At 52.3% G+C, this 24,697-nt stretch overlaps 8 protein-coding genes across 8 annotated transcripts; 2 read left to right on the top strand and 6 right to left on the bottom strand.

Annotated features, from left to right (window-relative positions):
* Positions 1–289: 289 nt before the first annotated feature.
* Positions 290–1,989, bottom strand: CC1G_11361 (DUF1613 domain-containing protein; the record flags this gene model as incomplete). Its single annotated transcript, XM_001839598.1, has 5 exons — positions 290–417; positions 466–959; positions 1,007–1,143; positions 1,192–1,803; positions 1,858–1,989. 5 exons carry the CDS (start codon positions 1,987–1,989, stop codon positions 290–292), a joined length of 1,503 nt encoding a protein of 500 aa, XP_001839650.1.
* Positions 1,990–3,615: 1,626 nt separating this feature from the next.
* On the top strand, positions 3,616–4,684 carry CC1G_11360 (NADH-quinone oxidoreductase). The gene is made up of 5 exons (XM_001839597.2): positions 3,616–3,728; positions 3,782–3,839; positions 3,898–4,051; positions 4,108–4,321; positions 4,385–4,684. The coding sequence occupies exons 1-5, from the start codon at positions 3,671–3,673 to the stop codon at positions 4,510–4,512; spliced, it is 612 nt and encodes a 203-aa protein (XP_001839649.1). The 5' UTR covers positions 3,616–3,670; the 3' UTR covers positions 4,513–4,684.
* Positions 4,685–5,000: 316 nt separating this feature from the next.
* Positions 5,001–5,862, top strand: CC1G_11359 (1,4-benzoquinone reductase; the record flags this gene model as incomplete). The annotated part of the gene is made up of 5 exons (XM_001839596.2): positions 5,001–5,064; positions 5,118–5,196; positions 5,232–5,385; positions 5,449–5,662; positions 5,732–5,862. 5 exons carry the CDS (start codon positions 5,001–5,003, stop codon positions 5,860–5,862), a joined length of 642 nt encoding a protein of 213 aa, XP_001839648.2.
* Positions 5,863–6,101: 239 nt separating this feature from the next.
* CC1G_11358 (hypothetical protein) lies at positions 6,102–7,300 on the bottom strand (the record flags this gene model as incomplete). The annotated part of the gene is made up of 3 exons (XM_001839595.2): positions 6,102–6,400; positions 6,460–7,101; positions 7,153–7,300. 3 exons carry the CDS (start codon positions 7,298–7,300, stop codon positions 6,102–6,104), a joined length of 1,089 nt encoding a protein of 362 aa, XP_001839647.2.
* Positions 7,301–7,652: 352 nt separating this feature from the next.
* CC1G_11357 (hypothetical protein) lies at positions 7,653–8,859 on the bottom strand (the record flags this gene model as incomplete). Its single annotated transcript, XM_001839594.2, has 3 exons — positions 7,653–8,011; positions 8,078–8,665; positions 8,730–8,859. The coding sequence occupies 3 exons, from the start codon at positions 8,857–8,859 to the stop codon at positions 7,653–7,655; spliced, it is 1,077 nt and encodes a 358-aa protein (XP_001839646.2).
* A 1,284-nt stretch (positions 8,860–10,143) lies between these two features.
* On the bottom strand, positions 10,144–12,945 carry CC1G_11356 (TKL/TKL-ccin protein kinase; the record flags this gene model as incomplete). The annotated part of the gene is made up of 12 exons (XM_001839593.2): positions 10,144–10,470; positions 10,528–10,732; positions 10,811–10,861; positions 10,978–11,114; positions 11,193–11,438; positions 11,491–11,631; positions 11,752–12,170; positions 12,229–12,320; positions 12,378–12,562; positions 12,615–12,722; positions 12,791–12,822; positions 12,882–12,945. 12 exons carry the CDS (start codon positions 12,943–12,945, stop codon positions 10,144–10,146), a joined length of 2,007 nt encoding a protein of 668 aa, XP_001839645.2.
* Positions 12,946–13,187: 242 nt separating this feature from the next.
* Positions 13,188–15,218, bottom strand: CC1G_11355 (FAD binding domain-containing protein; the record flags this gene model as incomplete). The annotated part of the gene is made up of 5 exons (XM_001839592.2): positions 13,188–13,414; positions 13,471–13,681; positions 13,738–14,332; positions 14,389–14,553; positions 14,612–15,218. The coding sequence occupies 5 exons, from the start codon at positions 15,216–15,218 to the stop codon at positions 13,253–13,255; spliced, it is 1,740 nt and encodes a 579-aa protein (XP_001839644.2). The 3' UTR covers positions 13,188–13,252.
* A 1,359-nt stretch (positions 15,219–16,577) lies between these two features.
* Positions 16,578–17,056, bottom strand: CC1G_11354 (hypothetical protein; the record flags this gene model as incomplete). Its single annotated transcript, XM_001839591.1, has 2 exons — positions 16,578–16,868; positions 16,931–17,056. 2 exons carry the CDS (start codon positions 17,054–17,056, stop codon positions 16,578–16,580), a joined length of 417 nt encoding a protein of 138 aa, XP_001839643.1.
* Positions 17,057–24,697: the final 7,641 nt, after the last annotated feature.

Raw genomic sequence — 24,697 nt, 5'->3', positions numbered from 1 at the left:
AGTAGCCAAGCAACGCCGTGCGAGCTCGATGACAACCGTTCAAGTTGTACGTACCGTACGAGTGGGCTTGAACAACAGTGGTTATTCGACCAATGTAAATTTGGTGAAGAGATCCTCGAGGCCAGTGATCGAAGTCCCAGACCCTTAAGAGAACGCGTCCCTTCGGCTCCTGAGGCCCCGCGTTACGGTGGCGAACCAGCGAGATACGGACCTGACAATTCCATTTCATCGTCTCTCAGAAGCCTAGCGAATACAAGGTGAGTTTGTGGCTCCAACTCGGAGGGCATGATTAATGCTCTCCAGCCTTCCCCTCAGGTTTTCGAGGTTTGAATACGCCCCGAACGTTGACTTGTTCGATGATATCGTTCGCCCGGCGTCGCGCTTCCTCTATCCCGACATCCGCCACTCGCTTCCGGCCTGCGATGGCATTAGCTGATGGTCACTCCACAACGACAGGTTACGCACCGACAAGACCCCAGTTCCGAGTACTGGGGATACGCAACATCTCACACTCCACTTCCCACCCACAGTAGAGACTCAACGACGCCAGCCATATCCTGTATACCGAATAGGCGCTCGAGTTGCTCCCGTCCCCTCCAAGATTCAGCTGGCCAACCATCTCGGGTGGATGAGGGTACATCTCTGCAGTCGAGCGCTGGAACTTGGAGTCGAACGACCAGGGGCAGCATGGGATCGAGAGGTAGCCGGATGATGAGGTCAGCGTCGCGACGATGGGAACCCATGGCGTCAGTTCGTCTGCGTGGTTGCCGATGATGAAGGCGCCGGGCTTGAAGAACTGTGAGGAAGCTTCTAGGTCGAGAGGGTCAAAGGCGTGAACGTGGAGGTTATTTCGAGTGGTTTTGGGGTAGTGTTCCCAAGAGGTCCTGGCGCGTACGTCAATGCCTGCACCGTCATACCCTTCTTCTGAAAGAATATGGGTGAGGAGACCGTTTCCGCATCTGGAACAGATGTGAGTGAAAATTCAGCAAGGAAGGTGCAGACATACCCAAAATCGACGAATCCACCTGGTGGCCGAGGCCAAGATTTCCATGGCTCAGATGAGAGGGACGCCTCGTCGGCAAAGCCTTCATCACCGTACGTATTCTTCCACAGCAAGATCAAGAATGTAGCGATTCCAATGTCCTAGGTAATCGTCAGTGCATATCCAAGATCGTCAGAAGGGAAGCTTACCTCGAAGACGTGCTTGAGGGGATCAGTCACCTCCTGCCAGGTGTCAATCAGATGCTTGTGTCTTTCCCGCATGACGAGGTAGAGGTCTTGGTACTCTTCGCGTGGTATGAGGCAATCATGCAGCACCCGTTTCTTGTAGTTGACTAGGGCACCCCAGCCGTATCGATGGAGCGTCTCGAGGAGCGCAAGGCACGTGCGATACAATCTCGAGTTAGGATCTGTGGGCGTTCCGGGAATAGGGACAAGTTCAATCTGCAGGAAGGGTGTATCTTCCATGAGCACGTAGCGGAACGCAAGGTGGGAGACGGTGGGGTGGTAGTAGGGCAGGGTTCCGCCTGGGGGTACGATGGGCGTGAGAACCAAGGTGTCGACGGGGGCATCCTCTGTCTCTTCAGTGGGCCTGTAAAAGGTGCAGTACTGCTCCAAACCAGCGTCTCGACCAGGCCTTCGAGGCAGCAGCTTTCGGTGGATGCATCGCACGATAGCGTGGCCTGGAATTTCAGGAAGGTGGCCGGGAAAGTCCTCCGTATACTCTTTGACGACCTCGGATCTGAGAATAAGAGTCGAGTTGTATTCTGGGTGGTGAACGAGCTGGGTCACTGCGATTTCGAACTGGGCTTTCAGATATTTGAATCCTCACATCGTGACGGGGAATTGGGGACTCACCACTTCAGCGGGGAAATCTGCTGAGGACGCAAGCAACGCCTGCCATGGATCGCCACCCGCCAAAGCACCGGTCTGTGGGTTTCGTGGCTCAAATCGTGAACGAACGGGCGCTTCCTGCGATGATTTCTTCATGCCTTTGGAGGAGAAAAAGGAAGTTTGAGAGAAAGGTTGAATGGGGTAACTGAAGTTTAGTCTTCCGTCATACATTCCCAGGCCCCTATTCAACGCGTCGTGACCGACAGACTAGTAATGCTGAACTTACATTTGAATAGAGCAAGGGAATAGGATTATTGTATGTGTTCGCAGCTTGAACGAGCTTTGAGACTGGCGTCCGAGGGGTAATGATATGCCGCCCGTCCTCTTTGCTTGGGCGCTTAAATCCAGGCTATGACACTGAATCTGATTTTAACGGCAGAAAGCGAGCAACGTTCGCCCACAACACACTTGGGCCTTTAACCTCGATGACACAAGTCAATCAGGAGCTATTTGACGTCGTCTGTAGTGCTCTGTAGTGCTCTGTAGTGCCCTGTGGGCAATGAAAATCCATGCCGGACCTTGTAACGCCCAAAGGCGATCTACCAGCTCGTGTGATTATCGATGTTCAACGTTGGTTCAACGTTCATTCCGAGTCATCCCTCGACCATAATGCTTTGTGATCCTCTAATAATAATCTTGAAGTCCAAGAGGCATGTGGAAGGACCGTCATGCTTCGTCATGGTCTACAAGCACAGCGAAGGTGCAACTATATGCCGTCTGAATACGATTGCGATTAGTCACTTTTCATCCATGAATAACACCTCCGGTGACCTGTGGCACAAATTTATATGAGCGAAGTCTCCACCAACCTCCATGCCTTTGGACAGAATATGGTACTGGCTCTCCCACTCGCCACTAGAATCGCTTGCCAAAGACGGTAATGATGGCGATTAAGTATGGCTTGGCATCGAGGGTAGATTAGGCTAATCTATTCTAGAATCAATGCTGGGTGCATGGCGATTGTGCAGGAAGCAGTCTAATCTCGTCCTCCAAGTTAGCCAGGCTTTCTAGCTGCACTAATACACTAAATTTGGACGTAGATATTTCTGAGGAATGTCTGAAAATGACGAAAACCCTGACTCCGTTAGGGTCGGATTTCAGCTCCGTGGAGGATGAAATCACTGCTCCGGACGTGCCGCCTCGAGGTGCGATGTTATTGACAAATGGGGCTACCCGCTAGAACTCCTGACAAGTCCTCTGACACATTCCTCCTCCTTATAGACCTGCCACTCTCGCGCAGCCTTCGTCTACGTTGGCCAGAATCTTTTCATTCTGCGTTGCAGGCGTGGACGTATGATCGAATGATTATTCAGAGACCGGATATTTAGTGATCAAGCGGCTGGCTGAGTTCGTCATTGACGTTCGTCACAAACACGACCTTCTTGATTCCGCCAAATTCATCCCACGACCGTTGTCCAAGATAGAAGCTTCTTCCCTCATCCCCCTATAAAGCGACCCGGCCGTCCGTTTCCACAGCCCCAGAACCTCATTCAAGACGTCGCGTACCACGTTTTGACCTTACGACCTCGCCTCCCATCTCCGATCGCCACAAGCCAGACCCATCATGTGCTTCCCAAGCAAGAGCCAGAAAAACAACTTTAGCGATAACGCTGACGGTCAACGGGCGAAATCGTCATCTCCAAATGGGGCGAAAGAGAAATCTATAAAAGAGGAGCGAGCACCGTCCACCAAAGGATCCTCAGCACCCGCCCCAGCTTCCACATCCCCAGCTGCACCAGAACCAACCACCACCGCTACCACTACACAACAGCCCGCCATGTCTGCCCCCAAAGTCGCCATCATCATCTACTCCATGTACGGCCACGTCGCCAAGCGTCAGTCTTCCTTTCCATCCCCAGCGAGGCGTCGTACTCATCGTTGCTCATAGTGGCTGAGGCTGAGAAGGCCGGTATCGAGAAGGCTGGTGGAACCGCTGATATCTACCAGTACGTCAATCCCATTCTCATCGTCAATCCCCGATACGACATTAATGTTTGTTTCCAGGGTCCCTGAGACTTTGTCCCAAGAGATCTTGAACAAGATGCACGCTCCCCCCAAGCCTGACTACCCCCTTATCACGGTCGAGAACATCGTGAACTATGATGCTTTCCTGTTCGGCATCCCAACGCGATACGGCAACTTCCCCGCCCAATGGAAGGTATGCATCATATCTTCGCTCACAGGTTGCGTTCCATTCTAATGATGACCTTCTAGGCCTTCTGGGACTCCACTGGTGGCCTCTGGGCTGGTGGAAAGCTCGCCGGCAAGTATGCCGGCCTCTTCGTCTCCACCGCTGGATTGGGCGGAGGACAGGAGTCTACCTGCCTTGCCTCCATGTCCACCCTCGCCCACCACGGCATCATCTACGTCCCCCTCGGATACTCCCATGCATTCCCCATTCAGACTAACTTGGAGGAGGTTCACGGCGGTAAGTCGCTCTTTTAATTACTAGACTGAACGTTGGGCTTGACAAGCGTGTCTGTCTCTTCAGGCTCTCCTTGGGGTGCCGGAACCTTCGCTGGTTCTGATGGCTCTCGCCAGCCCTCTGCTCTCGAGCTCGAGCTCGCTGAGATCCAGGGCAAGGCATTCTGGAACATCGTCAGCAAAGTCAAGTTCTAAAATGCCCAAACTATTGCACAGATACCATGTTTCTATAGTTTACCAACGATAATACCTCGGCCTTTTTCAGCGTTGTTCTTTTCTTTTTTTTTATCCGGACCTGTTGCATTGATTAGATATCTCGACACTTGTACGAACTTCCACACGAACTTTAATGTATAATGTTGCATTCGCACTGTTATCGATTGGTGGGGAGTTTAAGCGCCATCGGCAACTCACGTGGTCCAGTGGGCGCTAATCTAATCAATCAAAGGGCGCTTTGCGTCAGTAACTACAGTCCTGCTGGTACTTACGTTTCTCAGACTTATCAGCAGTGGACTAGGGAAAAGGAGACTCGAGAGAACATTCGATTAACCACCGAATGATGTAGTGACCCAGACAGGGGCAGTCTGCTTTGGGTGGAGGCCAAGATGTATAAAGGACAAAGGTCGGGCAGCGAGCCAGTTCCGTCATTTCGATTTCGACCTGACCAGTGCGACACGAGAACCATGGCACAACGAGCACCCAAAGTTGGCATCATTATCTTCTCGATGTACGGCCATGTTGCCAAACGTGAGCACCACTACCTTTCTTTTATGCTTAATTTGAAACGCATATCGTTCCAGTCGCCGAGGCCGAAAGAGCTGGGATAATGAAAGCTGGAGGGACAGCTGAGATATACCAGTTCGTCCGGATCATTTGGGGGTATGTATTAGAGACTGAAAACTTGACGAACGCAGAGTTGCCGAAACGTTGTCGCCTGATGTTCTGGCGAAGATGAAAGCCCCGCCCAAGCCGAACTACCCTATCATCACGACGGAGAACATCCAGCAGTTCGACGCTATGCTCTTCGGGATCCCAACTCGTTACGGAAACTTTCCTGCACAATGGAAGGTACGCTGACACTCCTAGAAATCTGCATCACTTTCAACTTAGGCTGACACACCGCTGTTTCAGGTCTTCTGGGATGCGACCGGGAGGCTATGGACTGCTGGAAAGTTGTCTGGCAAGTACGCCGGCGTTTTCATCTCGACTGGAACCATGGGCGGGGGCCAAGAGACGACTGCAATCTCTACCATGTCTACCCTCATGCATCACGGGATGATATTCGTTCCACTTGGATACGCACATTCGTTTGACCTCATGAGTAGGATGGATGAAGTCCGTGGAGGTGCGTTGGCCTTCTCTTATTAAAGTTTTATTTGGTGGTGTCGCTGGAAGCTTACGAGTCGGGAGTTAGGATCGCCTTGGGGAGCAGGAACGTTTGCGGGAGGAGACGGCTCTCGGATGCCATCGCAACTTGAGCTGGATATCGCGGAGATTCAAGGCAAGGCGTTCTGGGAAACTGTCAGTCGAGTTCGATTTGGATAGGAGGATCAAAGATAGGCATTGTTATAGTTTAACCAGCCCATGTATTCATTGTTGGAAGATTGCCAGGCTCGGTAGCTGACCATGCCAGCTTGTAAACAACTTGGTTTGAGATACAGACGCCCGATCATTTGGGACTAAGCGCCCGGCGCCCAACTGTCGATCGTCGACAGGAGAACCCAGTGGCTGGGAATTAACGGTGGTATATTTTATTTTTGAGGTATCTTCTACGAGTGGCCTCGTCACAGGCTCGGACGATTTGGGGTAGGAGCTATAGTTACTGCAGGTACGGCGTCCTCTTCCTCGCGCTCTCGATATTCTGGAGGAGGAGCCGATTCGTCAATGTCGCGTTGAGGCAACGGGCCCTTTTCCCGCGTCCCGTCCACCCCGGAGAATAAAGCTGAACCTGTACTTTCACGCTCCAGTGAGGTCGTGCTTCTCCTCGAACGCGCTACATTCGTCAATGGTTCCCGGTGCTTTGAATGTGCCATCGTTTCCACGCTTTCTGTTGGAGGCCTGACGAAGAACGGATTTACTTGCACTGAGCACAGTGGTAAGTCGTTAAGGCAAGTGAGAAACTTTGAATGTTATCAAACTCACCTTCGCTTCCACTGCTGCCCGCGTCCTTGCTCCCACCCAAGTGGAGATTGGTTCTCCGCCTCTTCCGACGCCTCTTCAAAATCCACCACCCGGACACAAGTAGCACCAAGACAAGAGCGACAACAGACCCAACAACTGCACCAACCAAAGCCCCTGGAGAACCCGACCGTCCTGCCAATTCCGACAGATGCGTAGCCCCACTCGGAAGCACCGTGACAATAGTGGTACCAAGAGATTGAGGGCGCTCGCCCTCTATCACAAAACGGTCCACATACACGTTAAATCGCGTAAGCTCGCCTTGTCTGGAAATCATTGTCGGCTGGGGGCCGATGGATGGTACCACCAGTCTGACTGTGAAGGACGTGCGCTGAAGAGGCAGACCTGTTATTGAGAATATTTGCTCGTCCCTGTACATCCAACCATCAGGACCGACTTCCCTGTAGTCGAAGAACCCTGCTTGTCTCCCGTCGAGTAAGAACGCGAGGGACTCTGAGGGTGTCGGTAAAGGCTCTGGCTGGGGTGTTCTCGTCCCTGGCGGTGTGCCGGTTGCTGCTGTCGGTACTACAGTGGTGGCAGATGTGGATGGTGCGTTAGAGTTGGAGTCGATGAATCGCACAGAGCCATAGAGGGCTATAGAGGTTCCTATTTGCACGTATAAGATTGAAAAATTATGAACCCGTTGGAAGAACCTACCGACGAATGTGACACGAACCGAGGAGTCAGACCTATTTGCCCTCATGTGCAAGCGGCCGTGAAGTTCTTCCACCGTCCATTGGTCTAGAGGCTCGAATGTGACCCAATCTTGGTGTGTGTGGTCGAGTTCGAACACGTCTAGCGACATGGTGGGTAAAGGTGAAGCGGTGAAATCTGCACGACGAGACCGTGTGCCGCATCAACATTGAGCGCTGAGCGCTGGTGCGGCGGATTTGCGTCTGCATCAACTTCCGCCGAGTTCAAGTTGATGATGGTCCATGATGGGACTGGAAATCGGCCCTTGCCATGACGATCTTACAAGGAACTTTGAAGCAGACTTTCGGATAAAAATAACCGAGAAGATGGCGCTCCCTCCATTCCGCACGGCCATCGTGAGCCAGGTAGAGAACAAACGTAGACTTGGTAAGTATGATGGATTTTTTCAGCCTGTGCCATTTCAAGGTAAAGGAATTTCGATAGTAAGTTTACAAGGAACCGAGTCAGAATCTGATACCCTCCGGACGAGAGATGTTGCTGTGAAGGGGCTTGGTAATCTCTGGTGGGTCATCATACGCCGGAGAAAGGTAACCATGTTCTCCGGGAAGAGCGACAGGCGGTAACAGGATAGAGGAAGCTGAACTTTGAGAATATATGGAAGGCTGACTGCTGACGCTTGTGGAGCGGCTGAGGGAGGTTCCTGCTACGCCGACGTTGCGAACGAGGAAAGGGTTTTCACCAGAGGAAGCATCGTGGCTCCCCTTCGACTGCACCGTCGCGGTCATTGGAAACCGAGCAACGGTCTCAGCCGATGAATCATTCAAAGTCATGTGCATCGGGGGAGATTTCGCGAATGGGTCAACTGGATCAGCGAGAAAAGGCTGAAATCAGATGCGCTCCTTCCGAAAAGGGGAAAACTTACACTGACGCATATTCCGTGAATTGCCTTCCCATCGCAGCTGGGTGTATGGCTTTCGACGAAGAAACCTCCATGCCAAGAGCGTCGAGAGAAGGGCTATGAAGGCCAGTGACCCGCATACTATCCCAGCAATGACTCCAGGCGATAGGGAGGTGCGATAAACATGGTTACTGTCTGAAGAGTCGGATCCGGGGAATGAATTCGAAGGTTCCGGCGGTGGACTCGACTCAACAATGGAGATCGTGCTGACTGTAGTGGGGAAATTGGACGAAGCCGAAACTGCGGGGCCGCTGCCTGGAGGAAAGATGATTGGAGCGTCGTTTCCGGCGAAGACTAGCTGTTGCAAGGCTGTATGGCTCCCTCCCACCATGTGTGTGAGCCTCGCTGTGGTTCTGGGAGCGGCAAACACATCTGGTCGTTGAACATCGTCTATGGTGAACAGGATTTGGTTGGTGCTCCAATCATTTTCACTTCCGAAGTGGTTCTGCTGGAATGAGGCGAAAGAGGTTCCATCCGGAGAGAGGAATGAGACGAAAATTGTCGGTGAAGGGCCTTGGGATGCAGGCGGAATGGCACCGAAAACAGTAAAGTTTCTCGCTAGTAGGCACACATTGAGTCACCGCGAATGGTCCAATGGGTGATTAAAGGGCAGATTACGCACCAGAGAAGACAACCTCTGCATAAGCCCCTTCCTCTACCGTTTCCATTGCCTGCACTTCCGACGACCTGAACCAACTACCAGAGTAGAGAATCTGCGGGGAGTCCCAGAAAAGACTATATCCGAACTGCATCGTTTCGCTCATCGCAAGGACTATCGATGGCCGTCACTAGGGTTTAATTGAGTTCCTCTTCGACACCCTGTGGTACTTATCCAGAATGAGCCGAGAGACTGAACGGCTACATGTTGCCGCTAGGTCAAGATTGCCCGCCTTATGACACACGTTACCTAGCACCCCACGGGGGTGGCAACGCCAAAACCAGGGTGAGGATTATTTGAGATTACGCCCCATGAAATATGCCCAATCAGGATGCCCAAGAGCGTCGCTAGTGGGTAGCAGTGCTGCTGGATGACATTGGTCGATGGGCCAGCAGCTAGGGTGTTGAAATCTCCGTTTTTAGACGACGAGACCTGGTAATTCTTTTATTCCCACTGAAAAGCTCAGAAGGCGGGTAAGCGTCGGGTAGCCAGACTGAGAAAGACAACTCACCGGCATGGAAGGGGGCAGATAAGACGAACATCATGGGAAACGTGGAAACGGCCAGTTCAATCTCGAGTATATACGAAAAGAATATGATGGGATTAGGAGGTTGGAGTAAAGGTCGTGAAAAAGAGTGTGATCACCTTCGAAAGAGTGGGATGGTGGTAAAGGGGTGGCCTCTCTCCATTTTCAGCAATTGAACTTCATATTATTTCGAAGCAGGCGCGCAACATGATATTCCCCTCCCCAACCTCTAACCACCAAACCCAACCCTAAACCCAACCCTAAAAACCCAACTCTAACCACCAACCCTCACCCTAACAGCTGCGCTACGCGCAGCTAACTAACCCTAACTTTAACCGCCGCCCGTTGAAGGGCGGCGGGGATACTGGGCGGGATTGGCGTTACAACTCGACGAAAAGAGTGGAATGACAGCCGGGATCCCACTCTTATTCCCCCATCCCACTCTTTTTGGGGCAATCACACCCTTTTCGATGCAATCTCATTTTTAATCTTCAATCCCATCCTATTCTTTTCGTCATCTCCCTTCAATCTCCGCTTCAAAGTTTCATTATCAGAGGCGCTGGCCAAGGCCTAGTATTGGCGTCCGTGGACGAACGACTCCGTTCTACGATTTGACTCTACGTCGTTGGGTCTCGCTGTTAATATATAGTCAACTCCAGTCCCTCTACGGAGTCCACGCTCATCTACCCCTCGGCAAAACCCCGCAAGTGGCTTGAAGCGTGAAGCTACAGTCGGAGACGCTATCACGCTTGGTTTCAATGGACCGCCTCACTTACAATGGTTGTTACACTATTTAGTTCAGAGTTTACATTAAAAATAATACGCGTACTTCTTTAAATTACAATCGATCCTTCAAAGGAAGTCATTCTCTGTAAATCGAATCGCATGGCGGAACTCAGATGTCGACAACCAGCTTAAGTGGCCATTGGGCCTGAGGTCTTTCCGAACAGCGTCCTGGAAGACCTCGAGACTCAAGATCCTGTCCAGGGATGGTCTGGTGGACACGTCCCTCGACCAGCACTTCTCGATAGTTGACCATATTATCTCCCGCATGCCGTACTCCATTCTGTACAGGATATAGTTGTTGACTGGCCTTGAAGGTTTCTTCCCCGCCATGACGTACGATATCACTGTGGCTTCGCGTGTTGTCTCGTGGAATGGGATGTTTCCAGTGAAGATCTGTCCATCTCCTTGGTCAATTTGGTTTCATTGAATGGGTTGAGGTCAATTATTTACCTCGTAGAAAACGCAACCAAGCGAATAAACATCCGTATAACACGTGGGCCGACTCGATTCATTATCGGGATCGAACAGTTCTGGAGCTTGCCAGCGGGATGTGCCACCAACGCCTAGTCCGGTACTCTCGGATGTTGTCCAACGAAGCATCTCGCCGTCCACCAGACTTGAGAGCCCGAAGTCCGCTATGCAGGCACGTCCAGAACTGTCAATGAGGATGTTATCCTTAAGAGTATCGTCAGCACTTCCTATGGAGATCCAGCGCCCATTGACAAGAGCGTACCCCTTTAAGATCGCCATGGACCATTCCCTGCTGATGAAGATAGGACAGGCCCTGTGTTACATCGACTGCCTATGAAAGGTCAGCGCCCCGCTATAGCGTAAGAAAGAAGTATCAAGCATACCAGAAGGCGATGGTGGACCTCCGACAACAAGCTCTTTCGCACATACTCCCGAAGACTTCCGTTATCCATCCAAGGAGAGACCAGGCAAAGTCGACGAGACTCGTCGAGTTCATAGACGCCATAGAAAGGAAGAACATTGTCGTGCTTCAGTTGACTCCAGATCACAGCTTCGCGAGAGAATATCTGCCAAATTCACCCGTCAGTAAATCGAATGTGAAACCAGGCTCCAATAGCGATTGTGAACTTCAGTCTCCAACGTACCCGAAGGAAGTGCTCAACATCCGATCGCTGATACACCCTGACCACCTTCAAGCAAACTTTCTGCTTCTGGTATCGACCCCTCCAAACCTCACCAAAGTGTCCTGATGTAACCGGATAGTCGTCTTCGCGCTTAATTCCTTTCAGCGCCAGACACGGAGGATAGGACCCAGAATGCTTCGACAGTCGAAGAAGCAGCTTCAGCAACATTCCTTTATCCGCCGGCTGAGCTTTCCGCGAATCCAGAACCTAAGGATAGGCTCAATCAGTTTAGTCGACCAAGAAGAGAGATGATACGTACCCATTGCAGAGCGTTCAGAACCACCTGAGCATCATGTCCCCGAAATTCCAGCAAGGTCTTCAGCGTCACTTTATCTTCCATAATCGAGCGAAATAGGTTCGTAAAGTCTTGTGCAAGTCCCGCGTCAACACCCCGCACCCTCTGTATCCTCGTTAGTTCATCAACGAACCGAAATTTGCTCTTGACGACATCGTCCTTGGTGACATTGAGCTTGATCGGAGTCATGGGGCTAAAAGAGCGCCGTTTCTGGAATGGACTAACTCCCTTGCTGGATGAGGCCGATAGGCGTGACTTTGGACCAAACGTAGATACGAGGGTGGCTTCGCCGGATGAGGTTGACATTATTGAGTAGCCCCTGACTGAACTACGCGTTGGACGATCGTAATCCAATGGCGTCGTAATTGGGATGGGGGCCTGTGAGCCATGCAATTCCTCCTCGCTGTGTGGCTTGGTGTGACGTTGAATCTGATGGTAGGTGTCAGTGGGCTCTGGTATTGAGGTGGTGTTTGCCGCGGAGCTGGGCCAGGTGACGCGAGAAGCGTAGCGAAGCAGGGAAGATAGTAAGTCGATGCTTGGGAACCACAAGCCACGAGATTGAGGCTTGGCTGTTGCTGATGTGCGGGTTGGAGGCTGGCGGTTTCTCCGTTCACCGCCTATAGTACACTCTTCGAATAGTTGATCTGTGTAAAAGTGAGAGATCAGCATACGACCAGTCGAAGGGTCCACGAGTACACGCACCGATACTTTGCCACCAGTAGCTACTCAATATTAGATGAGGGCAGCCCAGTTTCTGTGCGAGTTGGTGGGCCTCTGGATAGGATATCTCTCGTCTGTGGGCGTTCAGCGTTGAGTATCGGTCACGACACGATAGGATACAAAGCACTTACCGAGATGTATCGGCCTTGTTCCCAGCCATGATAACTCGGGCATGTCTGGTGGACCCTAAAAATTCCAAGATCTTCTCGTAGAGAGCCGAGACCAATTCCAACGATCCGGCGTCTTCAAACGAGTAAACCAGCACAAATACGTGCATACCAACAACATGGGTAGGAGACAGCGGGGTATATCGATCCTGTGTGGTGCATCTAGTCAGCGAAGCGCCAGGAAGCCATGATTGAACGTACATGGCCCGCTGTATCAGTGACCTTACAGTCGTAGATTCGGTTCCCAAATGTCACCTCCTTCCCCACAGTGTTCTCGAACGTCGGATAATATGCACTCGGGAATTCTCCCTGAAACGGAGTGGATCAGAGATATAAATAAACGCCTGGCGCCTTCGAACAGCAACTTTGGTACCTACCTGAGACCATTGCGACAACAACGATGTCTTCCCTGGATGGTAGGAGTGAGTACATCCAGGCCTGCTCGACAGACACAGAAACTCGACTCACCAACCCGACGGCCACCAAGGAAGACAATATTGAGACGCTTCTTCGTTGTCTGAAACTCTCTCATGCTTGGTGGGGGCAAGGGGCAAAGGGATGTCAGTCGTCTGTTGGAGATGCGGTCTGTTGATAACGGTATCAAAGGGTGCACCGCCCATAGTCCCGATTTGCCCAAAGATGCTATTCTGTGTGTCCAAGTGCTGTTGAGAAAAAGAAGCCGGAGCGTTCGCACTGAGGTCATGATCACTTGACCAGATGACATTGACGGGCGCTTATCATATTACCACATGTCACCGGCAGGTAGGAATAACGTTCAAATGAAACTGGCATAGCGGGCAGGTGTACGAGTACAGCACAGGCAGAATCTATGGTATAGCCTAGTCAAGCTGGCAGACGAGGTCCTTGTCCCAATCTTCGGAGCCAACACCAAGAGGTACCAAGAACAAACTGTCGGGGTCATACTCAACCTTGATCGCCTTGAGCCTATCGTAATGGGACCCAAAGAAGCTCTTCTTGAAATCCTCTTCCCACAACATCGCCTGGAGCCGCATGTCAGTTACAGGAACACACATCGGCAATAACAGAGATGACTGACCTCATTGAGATACGCAGCCGAGTCTACGCTGATCGGGTCTAAGATGTCGGTACCATTCTTGAGCCTTTCCCTAGCGCGTTCGATTTCTTCCAGGTTGTAACCATCTCCCCAGCCCTCCCCAACGTAGATTTGGGCGACCGCTTGCCTCCACGCAGGGTTCAAGCCTGTGCTTTCAGGGTCAACTTGCGACACAGCACCACCGGCAACAATGCTAGAGCGAACCGATCAGCACCGACACCATCTCATCGCCCCAAGGCGACGACTTACTTCCAGGGGACGCCACTCCCATTAGGGACGCTGAGCATGAGGCGCGCAACCATCTCGGGATCGTTCTCCACGGCCTCCCTCGAAAGGAGCCTTGACGAAATCTCGGGGCGGCCTCCAACCTGGCTACCCGCATTTTCTTCAAATGAGGACGAGAACCAGCTCCAGAATGAGTCGTAAGGGACCACGCCAGCCAGCGCCGTACCGTTACTACGCTCCCGAGCTAGCTCGAAGAAGGTGTTGAATGCCGCGTTGCCGTCGTCCACTGACTTGTTGGGAGAGAGGTAGATGAAGAAAAGGTGGTTGGGCAGGACTTGAGAGTACCCTCCCCAGCCTTGGTCCGTTAGGGTAGGATGGAGACGGACGTATTCAGTGATGACTTCCTGTGCGATTTCTGGAGACGTGATATTCATCTGTAAGTAGGCGGTGACCACTGGGCTAATGGGATGGGTCTTGTAGGTCGCAGAGGTAACAATACCGTAGGTCCCTCCGCCTCCGCCTCTCAAAGCCCAGAATAAGGATGGATTCTGGTAGGCATTGGCGATGACGTGGCTCCCTTCCGCGGTGACGACCCCGAATTCAAGGACGTTGTCGACACCTGTATCTCGATAGATTAGAACTTTCACGCGAGTGCACAGTGTGATGAACACTGACCTAGTCCGTAGGTTGGTGATAAAGCACTGTGTCCGCCACCCATCACCCAGCCTCCTGCTGCACCAACGCTTCCACCGATTGAGATTCCACCAACCAGGGTTCGCCCAGCTTCATTCACAGCTTGATAAGCTTCGGCCCATTGCACGCCTGCTCCCAGGGTGATCGCTATGGAAAGGACGTCAGCACAATATCAAGTGCCAGTGGAGCGAAAGCTGGGGCTGACCTTGATACTGTTCCGTGCTGTTCGGTGATCCAGACGGAACAAAGGCATCGTGGTACTCGATCTCTTTCATATGGTGAGTCCAGATGAGGAACGCTCCTCTGGCAGCACTGCGCCCAAGATAATCGTGACCGGTGTTCTTGACGACAATGCGAAGGTAATGCTCGTTCGCGAACTCGATGGCAGCTTGAATGTCTTCTGGGTTTCGAGCGTCCACGCCGATCGGGGGGACAGAACCTTGACCACAGACCATACCCGGGGTGCCGTTGAGTGGGCAGGCGTCGATGGTTCCGTTGGAAAATATATAGGCCTCGAAGTTCACGTTCTGCATCGCGCCTGGATGGTCCGAGCGCCACGTAGCGTTGAAGTTCTGTTGTTTGACTTCATTGCATGCATCTCCGTCTTCTGGGATCCATGAGTAGCAAGGCGATGGTGGAGGTAAGGGACGTAGCAACGGCTGGGAGAGACGATCAGCCAGAGCGTCGAAAGCATCGCTCGAAGGCCAGCAATCGTCGCCATACACGCAACGGCATCTGCCTTTGCCAGGCTGAGAATGAGCAGCTGCGACCGATAAGAGTAATGAGAAGAGCAAATATCCGAGATTCACCATGTTCAGGACTGGGTAGTTCCTGGAGGCCCGAATCTATCGACTTATAAGCAAAACAGCCTCAATGCACAGCGAGAATCGAGTCGAGATTCTTACCAGGCGCAGTGGACCCTGTGAAGGGGGCCGATACAAGTACAGCGTCACGGTGGAGCCGTCCGACTACAGCACTTGCTGCGGAGCCGAAGATGCCAGAGACGACACCCCCAATTGTAGCCATGCGCTGACTGCGGGGTCCAGAAAGTCTGGAATTCCACCTAGCAGATCGTGACACTCGTTCCTTCTCTCGGTAACCCTCCGAGATCTCCACCGTGCAACCAACGCGTCTTTCGTGACTCCTGCTCGGAATTGATATTCCGACCTGCAAGATTCCAAGAGCTCGTCCTTCCCATTGTGCTGGGCCCCACGAGGACCACTTGCCGAACCCTGGAAAGTGATAAGCGCCCGTGTGATTGTTGCACTAGGATGACGCGAGGTAAAAGGTTATCGATCGTTCAGGGCGTTGCTGTTGGTTTTAGGTCAATAGAACAATCTCTAAAACGCCGAGTCTATGCCCACCATTTTGTCGTCATACCCCTTTCTTCAATTCCTACACCATCACCCCCCTTCGAGTCCTCTCAAGACCGCCTACGCGTAACCGACACGTTGGAAATATCGTGATTCTATAAGGAGAAACTGTAACGAAGATTCAACCGGTTATTTGACTTTCCTCTGGATTTGAAGGCAGAATCTACCGCACCTTTCGCGCTCTGCAGCGCAAACAAAATGGTCCATTAACTACACCATTTCATAGGCTCGTACAGGCTTCACCAGCGACCGAGGCGAGTAAATAGTCTCGGTTCGTATTCCTATCGCCTGAGAATGACTGTTGTCCTTTGATATTGCGAGATCAGAATCAAGATTGGCCGGCGAGAAGGCTAGTTATCCCAATTCATTGTTGTCCAGTTTCTATGTACTGACCTTCTTTGAGGCTCCCGTTCGATGTTCGTGCATGAAAAAGCGATTTAGGAATCGTGCTCAACACCAATATTGATGCTTTCTCTCGTCGACAAAGGGAACCTTCGCATAATTGCCCATTCGCTGGCGTCGATGGTGTTCGGAAGAAAGAGAAAATCGGAATCGAATCGGAGATTTAAATATTCTCGAAATGGAAAAAAACTCTGGCCCCTAAAGCTGTGGACCGAGTCCGAAGTCAGCCTCGCGCAAGTTGCGCAACTGGACAATTTGGTGAAAAACGAGGTGATAATGCACCTTGATACAGTAATCTTTTTATGGATATAAAAGAGTTACAAGAAGGACTTTGGCGAATGCTTGAGGATGTATAACGGTCCCTCTATCGGGAGATGTATGTATCGCTGTCCAGGGCTAAACCGTCAACTTCTCCTTCAGAAACCTTTCGCGCGGCCAACGCTCAGCGCATTCATCTGATGTATGCCTTGACTCTTCGACGATTAGGTCACCGTTCTCGTGTTCGTCCCCAAAGCCTTCTTCGTTATCCTGTGCAGAATCCAAGGATAGCCGTCCTGCAGGGCCCTTGTAAAAGGCAAGTTCCCCCAGTGGCTCGCTCTCGGGATTGATGGAGGTGTCAAGATCCTCATAGCATGTGTGAGACCGCGCAGCTGTGACACGGAATATAATCATTTGAGGAGAGAGGGCCTGTCAAGGTGAAAACGTCAGATACCAAGAAAAAAAGAGGGTACGGCTCAGAAACCGCGTACCGTAAATGTGTAGTACAGGGTGTTGAAAATGTTGCCGGCAGTGTAGTACTGCAAATTGGGAATCCCAGTGGATGATTGATTGGCCCAATGTAAAGCCTGAAAAACGGCGTAGAATAGGCCTGTCATTGTGAGAGGTAATGCAGACTCGATGACTATTCTGGCTGCCGTCGTGTAGTATTGCATCTTCCGCCCCGGCAGTGCGCTGGAGAGTGCATACTGGGAGGCTATAATGCGATATGCGATCATAGACGTTGCGACGACATTCAAAGCGACGGAGAGGGAAGTATGTGCAATGGTGATCTGCTGTGACTGGAGACGATCGCCCTCCGTGATGGCCCAAGTATCCACCACGAAACGTGCAAATAGGGTTATTGAAAGGCCTGGACGAAGGAAGATCGAGCAGTGAGTCACGGAACAATGTACCAAGCATCGAGAGCTGTACCCAAAAAACCTAAGTAAACGAGGGCGGGGAAGACAACAAGATATGCGATGTTACTATATATAATATAGCATCTGTAGAGCTGGAGCGAATCAGGAGGAATAAGAATAAGTCGCTTTGAAAGCTGGGATTACTTACCAAAAGGCCATCGCCCAATGCCGTGTAAAGGTAGCATAGGCCGTAAGAAACGACCGATGAAAGCCCTCTCTCCCTCTTCATCTGCGCTCGAAGGTAGGGTAATCCGGGCGGTGAATCGAAAAAGGGATTAAAGTTACGTAGGTGGTCGAGGAGGGTCGGTATTGCAGATAGGATCAGGATGGTGAAGCTCAGAATCACGTAGAGGAGACGTCCTTTCCTCTCCTCGAAGGGCGTTGTCAGGAAGACGGACAGTGTCGTGAACTGCCGGTATGGCCCCTATTTTTCCTTATCTTATCTCATCGTTTTCCTTTATCTTATCTTCGCCTCTACCTTACCCCTTATTCTCGTCATGGACACTTTCACTCATGGAACACTGCCTCGCCTTGCCCTTTGCCCTGTTTCCTATTGTTCCTTTCTTCTTGCACAGCCTTGTGACTCGTTATGACTTATCGTGGCTTCTTTATTGTTTCATCCTTGTTCTTGCGCAGCCTTGTGACCTTCCCTTATTGTCTTTCATGTATTGCATCGTTATTCGTCATTCTGACTCACGGCGGCTATGTAGCTTGTAGTTACAGTATATAAGTTGTGTAGTTGGCCTTGTAGACTCCTCAGCTTGACCTCTTTGTCAATACACTGCTCTACTCGTCGCTCCAACTTATTGCTCAACGTCTCTCATCGCTCCCACTACTCTTATCTCGCCTCCGCTCATCTTATCTGGTCTTTAGTTTGGTTTAGTGTTCGCTCTTCGCGACATTAGGTCAAGCTACCTCTGTGCACCGGCAACGCCGATCGTTGTCCCTGCATTCCGGCTCCCCTGGCACCCTGGCTGACCTGCCGATCAGGTCTCATTCTGGCAACTCTGGTTCCCTCTCACCGTCAAGATTCCGCCCTGCGAGTTTAGGCCGCACTTTGTCATCCATCGACCCAACACTAGCCACTACCGCGACGGATATATAGGCAAGAAACCCGCACTCTGTGAACAGCAACCTTGTCCGCACCGTTATAACCCACTCCGACAACAAGACCCGGATTACCTGCGAAAGAATCTTCCAGCAGACGCCCTCATTCTTGAGGCTTCGACCGACAATTACCGCACAGTCCTCTATTCCGCACACCCGCCACCGTCGCCTTCCGCACCACCAGCAACCCCACCGCCTGCCACTGATCAACCTCTACCCGAGGAATCCCCGCAAGCATTTCATTCTGCCGAATCTTCCCCTGCGCCTACCGCCAAGACTGCCAAGGGTTACGCTTTACCCACCGACTCGTCCGAAGAATCCGACACCCAGGAAACCGCGGTAAACCCCTCCACCCCGCAAACCCCCGTTGGACCGTCACCCGCACTAGCCCTCGACGCCGCCCTCGCTAAACTCACTACTTCCGCACCCGTTATCAGAGAAGCCGTGGCCGTTTGGAGGAAAATGGTCTGAATTCGTCGTCGCCTTTAACAAACGCTTCCAACCCGCCGACCAAGAGAAGGCTGCAGAGGCTCAGCCCTTGAAGCTCTCACCCAAGGCAAGAAGTCCGCATCCCAGTTCGCTGCCGAATTCATGGAGGTCTTTCCCCGCACTGGCTTGTCTCAGAAGGATGGCATGGCCCGCTTCCGTCGCAAGCTCAACAACCGTGACCGCATCATGCTAGATCTTATCGTCGTCACCAAGCCTGCCGACTCCAAGCCAAAGACCCTCCAGGATTACTGTGACATCGTCAACGAGAACGATTTCACCTTCTCCAGCGGTAGTACCCCCTTCTCGGCACCCTCTGCAACTCGCTCCACCCCTGCTCGTGACCCCTTTGCCATGGACATCGACGCAACCCGTGTTGGACCCAACGGCAAATCCCGCGACGACTTCCTCCGAGCCATGCGAGGACGTTGCTTCGGTTGCGGCTCTACCTCCCACGTCAAGAAGGACGGTAACCACGGCAGCCTTCGGTGCAATTATTGCCAACGTATGGGCCACTCGTCGAATGTCTGCCAAGACAAGTACATGGGTGTCACGCCAGGTCAAGGTCTAGTCCCTCGTCGCCGCATTGCTGCCACCCAGGAGGCACCTTTCTCCCTCTTCAACGAAGGCTCGTCCACTCCCATTGCTACCACCACCGTTGCCGCCACTCCATCTCCTCCCGCCGATATCAACGCCATTGCCGCCGCTCAGCAACGTCAACTCGAAATCTTGGCTAAACTCGAGCGACTCCAACAGGATTTTTGAAGCGGGTGCTGGCTAAAGCCGCACAGCTGCGCACCCTTTCTTCCGCCGTATGCCACCTCTGAGTATGACTCCATTCGTTCATGTATATAGCGTCCAGTTCGCGAAATACACCCTGGTTCATCCCATTTTCGCATCCGGATCAAACTCAGAGGCAGAAACCGTACGGCAAACCCCGCGGCAATGATTGATTGTGGCGCCACCGGCAAATTCCTGGACAAACCCTTCGTGGCCAAGCATCGCATCACTACCTATCTCCTCCGACATCCCATTCAGCTCCTTAACATTGACGGTACCCCCAATCAGGCTGGTCACATCACCCACTTTGCTCGACTAGAGCTTACGGTAGATGGACACACCGAGTGGACGGACTTTCTTGTGGCCGACCTTGGAGGCGAAGACGTCATTCTGGGACTCCCCTGGCTTCGCAAAATCAACCCCCACATCGACTGGCGTAAAGGCACACTCCATGTTCCCCCACCCAAGGTCGCTAGTGTCACCATCGAGGAGATCCCGGATGAAGATGCGCAGACCCCCTATCATGGAGCCCCCTCTGGTGACGCCATCCTGGAGCAGATCACTGACGTAACACCCACCCCTGACATCACACCTACCCCAAATACCTCCGATCCTGTCCCAGATCCGGCCCCAGACTCCGTGCCTGAACCCGAAGAGGAACCGCCCTTACTCCGTATCCGCGCCAATCGCGTTACCCGTAGGAAATGGGTCCGAGCCGGGCTGATTGAGACCACCGGTGACGAGCTCTGGTGTGCAGCCCGGATTCACCTACTCTCAGCAAATCGCCGAAGAAGCGCAGAAGGCCAAACCCCAGAAGACGTTCGAAGAGATGGTTCCTTCCCAGTACCGCCAACACGCCTCTGTTTTCTCTGAGTCCGAATCCCATCGTCTCCCCGAGCACAAGCCCTGGGATCACGCCATCGATCTCATCCCAGGAGCTCCAACCACCATGCGCACCAAGGTCTATCCCATGTCCCCGAACGAGCAAGAAGAGCTCAACCGCTTCCTTGACGAAAACCTGAAGAAAGGCTACATTCGCCCATCCAAGTCCCCTCTCTCGTCCCCGGTCTTCTTCGTCAAGAAGAAGGATGGCAAACTCCGCTTTGTTCAGGACTATCGTCGACTCAACGAAATCACCGTCAAGAACCGTTACCCACTTCCTCTTGTCTCCGACATCATCAACCGCCTCCGTGGTGCCAAGTTCTTCACCAAGTTCGACGTGCGTTGGGGTTACAATAACATCCGCATCAAGGAGGGAGACGAGTGGAAGGCAGCGTTCGCGACCAATCAAGGCCTCTTCGAACCTCTCGTCATGTTCTTCGGTCTCACCAACTCGCCGGCCACATTCCAAGCGCTCATGAACTACCATCTTTTCTGATCTTATCGCTGCCGGCAAGGTCGCGGTGTACCTTGACGACATCCTCATCTTCACCGTCACCCTAGAAGAGCACCGTCAGATTGTCCATGAGGTCCTGCGACGTCTCAAGAAACACGACCTGTACCTTCGGCCCGAGAAATGCGAGTTCGAACGCGAAGAGATCGAGTACCTGGGACTGGTCATCCGAGAAGGCGAAGTGCGTATGGACCCTGCCAAGGTCGAAGCAGTCCGCAACTGGCCTATTCCTCACAACCTCCGCACTCTACGGGGTTTCCTCGGCTTCGCCAACTTCTACCGTCGTTTCATCAAGGACTTTGCTACTATCGCCCGACCCCTCAACGATCTGACCAAGAAGGACGTCCCCTGGCAATGGAATGAGCCCCAGCAACAGGCCTTTGATACTCTCCGGAACGCATTCACGTCGGCACCGATCCTCACACTATGGGACCCTAGCCTGCCCACTCGCATTGAGGTTGACGCTTCAGGCTTTGCCACTGGAGGAGCTCTCCTTCAGAAGCACAATGATGGACTTTGGCATCCCGTGGCATTCCGCTCCGCCTCCATGCAGCCGGCCGAACGCAACTATGAGATTTACGACCGTGAGATGTTAGCCATCATTGAAGCCCCTCAAGGACTGGCGACATTTCTTAGAAGGACTCCCGGACCCGTTCGAGATCGTAACCGACCACTCCAACCCTTGAGTACTGGCGCACTGCTCAAGACCTCAGCCGCCGGCAAGCACGATGGGCCCTTTATCTTTCCCGCTTCAGGTTCTTGCTCACCCACCGCCCTGGCAAGGCCAACACTCAAGCCGACGCCTTGTCACGCCTCGACATTCACCAGATCACCGACGCCGAAGACAACAAGCAACAGGTCGTCCTCAAACCGGAGTACTTTGCCAAGATCGCCGTCGCTCACATGATCGTCAATCCCCTGGAGCAGCGTATCCGCGACGCCAGCACCCGTGAAACTCACGTTCTGGAAGGACTTGCCCAACTTCGCACATCCGGTCCTCGTCGTCTCGTCAACGGTCTTGCTGAATGGGAAGAAGAAAACGGCCTGGTGTACTATAAGGGGCGTGTCTACGTCCCACCCGACGACGAGCTTCGCCGCGACGTTCTTAAGCAGTGCCACGACGATCCCACCTCTGGTCACCCCGGCATCCATGGAACCCTCGAGCGAGTTGAACGGCAATACTGGTGGCCTGGCATCCGAGCCTTTGTCAAGAAGTATGTGGATGGTTGTGACGCCTGCGCACGAAAGAAGCATGTACAGCACCCCAAGGCCTCCACCCAGCCTCTAGACGTTCCCCAAGGTCCCTGGGAATCCGTTGGTGTCGATCTCATCACGCAGCTTCCTGAAGCACACGGACACGATGCCATCATCGTCTTCACCGACCACTACAGCAAGGCTCTCCACGCTTTGCCCTGTACGTCCGACATCACCACCGAAGGCGTCGCCGACATCTACTACCGAGAGGTCTTCCGTCTTCACGGCCTTCCCCTGCAGTTCATCAGTGATCGCGGCCCCCAGTTCGCCTCCAAGGTCATGCGTACCCTACTTCGTCGACTCGGTATCCAATCCAACCTCACCACGGCCTATCACCCTCAAGCCAATGGTCAGACTGAACGCGCCAATCAAGAAGTCGAGAAGTATCTCCGCCTTTACGTCAATCGCCGACAGGACGATTGGGACGAGCACCTCCCAATGGCTGAGTTTGTGATCAACTCCCGCGTTCACTCCGCTCACAACCGCTCGCCATTTGAAGTCCTCTACGGCTACATTCCTCACTTTAACATCCCGGTTGGCAAGAGAACTGGACTCCGACCTGTCGACGACCGCCTTCGGCACCTGCAAGACGTTCGGAAGGACGCCGAAGCTGCACTTCGACTCGAAAAGACCCACCAGAAGGACGCCTACGAGACCGGCAAGCGATCTGCCCACCAGTTCAAGGAGGGCGACTACGTTTGGCTCGACGCGAAGGATATTCAGCTCAAGATACCCACTCGCAAACTCGGTGACTTCCAACTAGGCCCCTACAAGATTCTCGAGCGCATCGGCGACCTCGACTACAAGCTCGAACTCCCCAAGGACCTCTCTCGCATCCACCCTGTCTTCCACGTCGACAAGCTCTCTCCCTGGAAGGGTAATGATATCAATGGCACCTTGCCACCCCCGCCTGAACCTGTTGAACTGGAGGGGGAGCTTGAGTACGAAGTCGACAGCATTCTGGATAGCAAGTTCGTCAAGAGGGGGAGGGGCCAGAAGCTCATGTACCTGGTCAGTTGGAAGGGGTATGGCGCTGGACACGACTCTTGGGAACCGGAAGAGAACTTGAAGAACGCGCAGGAGCTCATCGCCGAATACCACCGTCGACACCCGAACGCACCACGCCGTATCTCTGCCACCGTCTTCGCCTCTATTCCCTGGCAGAAACAGCCGACAACTCAACCGTTCTGGCGTACGGACCTGGATTGGGAGGAGGGGCGCCGTTTGCCTAGGATCATCGAGGACGATGAGTCTTAGAAGGGGGGTAATGTCGTGAACTGCCGGTATGGCCCCTATTTTTCCTTATCTTATCTCATCGTTTTCCTTTATCTTATCTTCGCCTCTACCTTACCCCTTATTCTCGTCATGGACACTTTCACTCATGGAACACTGCCTCGCCTTGCCCTTTGCCCTGTTTCCTATTGTTCCTTTCTTCTTGCACAGCCTTGTGACTCGTTATGACTTATCGTGGCTTCTTTATTGTTATCATCCTTGTTCTTGCGCAGCCTTGTTGACCTTCCCCTATTTGTCTTTCATGTATTGCATCGTTATTCGTCATTCTGACTCACGGCGGCTATGTAGCTTGTAGTTACAGTATATAAGTTGTGTAGTTGGCCTTGTAGACTCCTCAGCTTGACCTCTTTGTCAATACACTGCTCTACTCGTCGCTCCAACTTATTGCTCAACGTCTCTCATCGCTCCCACTACTCTTATCTCGCCTCCGCTCATTACTCGGCTTAAATAAGCTGAGTGTAATTTAACGCGAGCGCGCGCGAGCATTTTGTTCCCTTTCATCAGTCAACTGGGAACCTTTTACTATATATGGAACGTCGGAGTTTTATTCACTCTCCGCTTTCACAGTCACTTAACTTACTTCGAATACTTCATAGATTTAGCAATATTCGTCTTCACCTTCTGTTCTGCTGTAACGTACAAAACTCTAGCTACCCTAATCAGAAAAAAAAAAGGAAAAAAAAAAAAACAAGAAAACTTCGGTTCAAAGGCCTTTCCGCAGATGTGTCGGAGATTGAATCTGCCTTTGACCTGGCCCGTTGTTCGATTCGACATCTTTATTTCGTAGTTAGGTATATACATCTTTCGTAGATAGGTATATCATGTAAATTAGCTAGAATACTATGGCAATTATAGAAAAAGGAGGATTTTTAATTTCCTATGTACGCACGCTCTGCACGTTCGTTCGACTTCTGAGACTCGTTCTCAACCGCAAGATATATTCATTCTTAACGGAATCAGGTATCACGAATCGCCTTCTATTTCAGCTATACTAATTCTATAGTATACAGCTCGCTGTACTCGAC

The sequence above is a fragment of the Coprinopsis cinerea genome (assembly GCF_000182895.1).
Source record: "Coprinopsis cinerea okayama7#130 chromosome 11 map unlocalized cont3.11, whole genome shotgun sequence".
In the NCBI taxonomy this organism is placed as follows: Eukaryota; Fungi; Basidiomycota; class Agaricomycetes; order Agaricales; family Psathyrellaceae; genus Coprinopsis; species Coprinopsis cinerea.
This window is presented reverse-complemented; position numbering and strand designations above follow the sequence as displayed.

Bases quoted from the DNA above. Each gene is read 5' to 3' on its own strand.
- CC1G_11360 (XM_001839597.2), top strand. From the start codon at position 3,671: ATGTCTGCCCCCAAAGTCGCCATCATCATCTACTCCATGTACGGCCAC. The intron at 3,729-3,781 runs GTCAGTCTTCCT...CGTTGCTCATAG, and splicing joins GTACGGCCACGTCGCCAAGC to TGGCTGAGGCTGAGAAGGCC. The intron at 4,052-4,107 runs GTATGCATCATA...ATGACCTTCTAG, and splicing joins ACTTCCCCGCCCAATGGAAG to GCCTTCTGGGACTCCACTGG.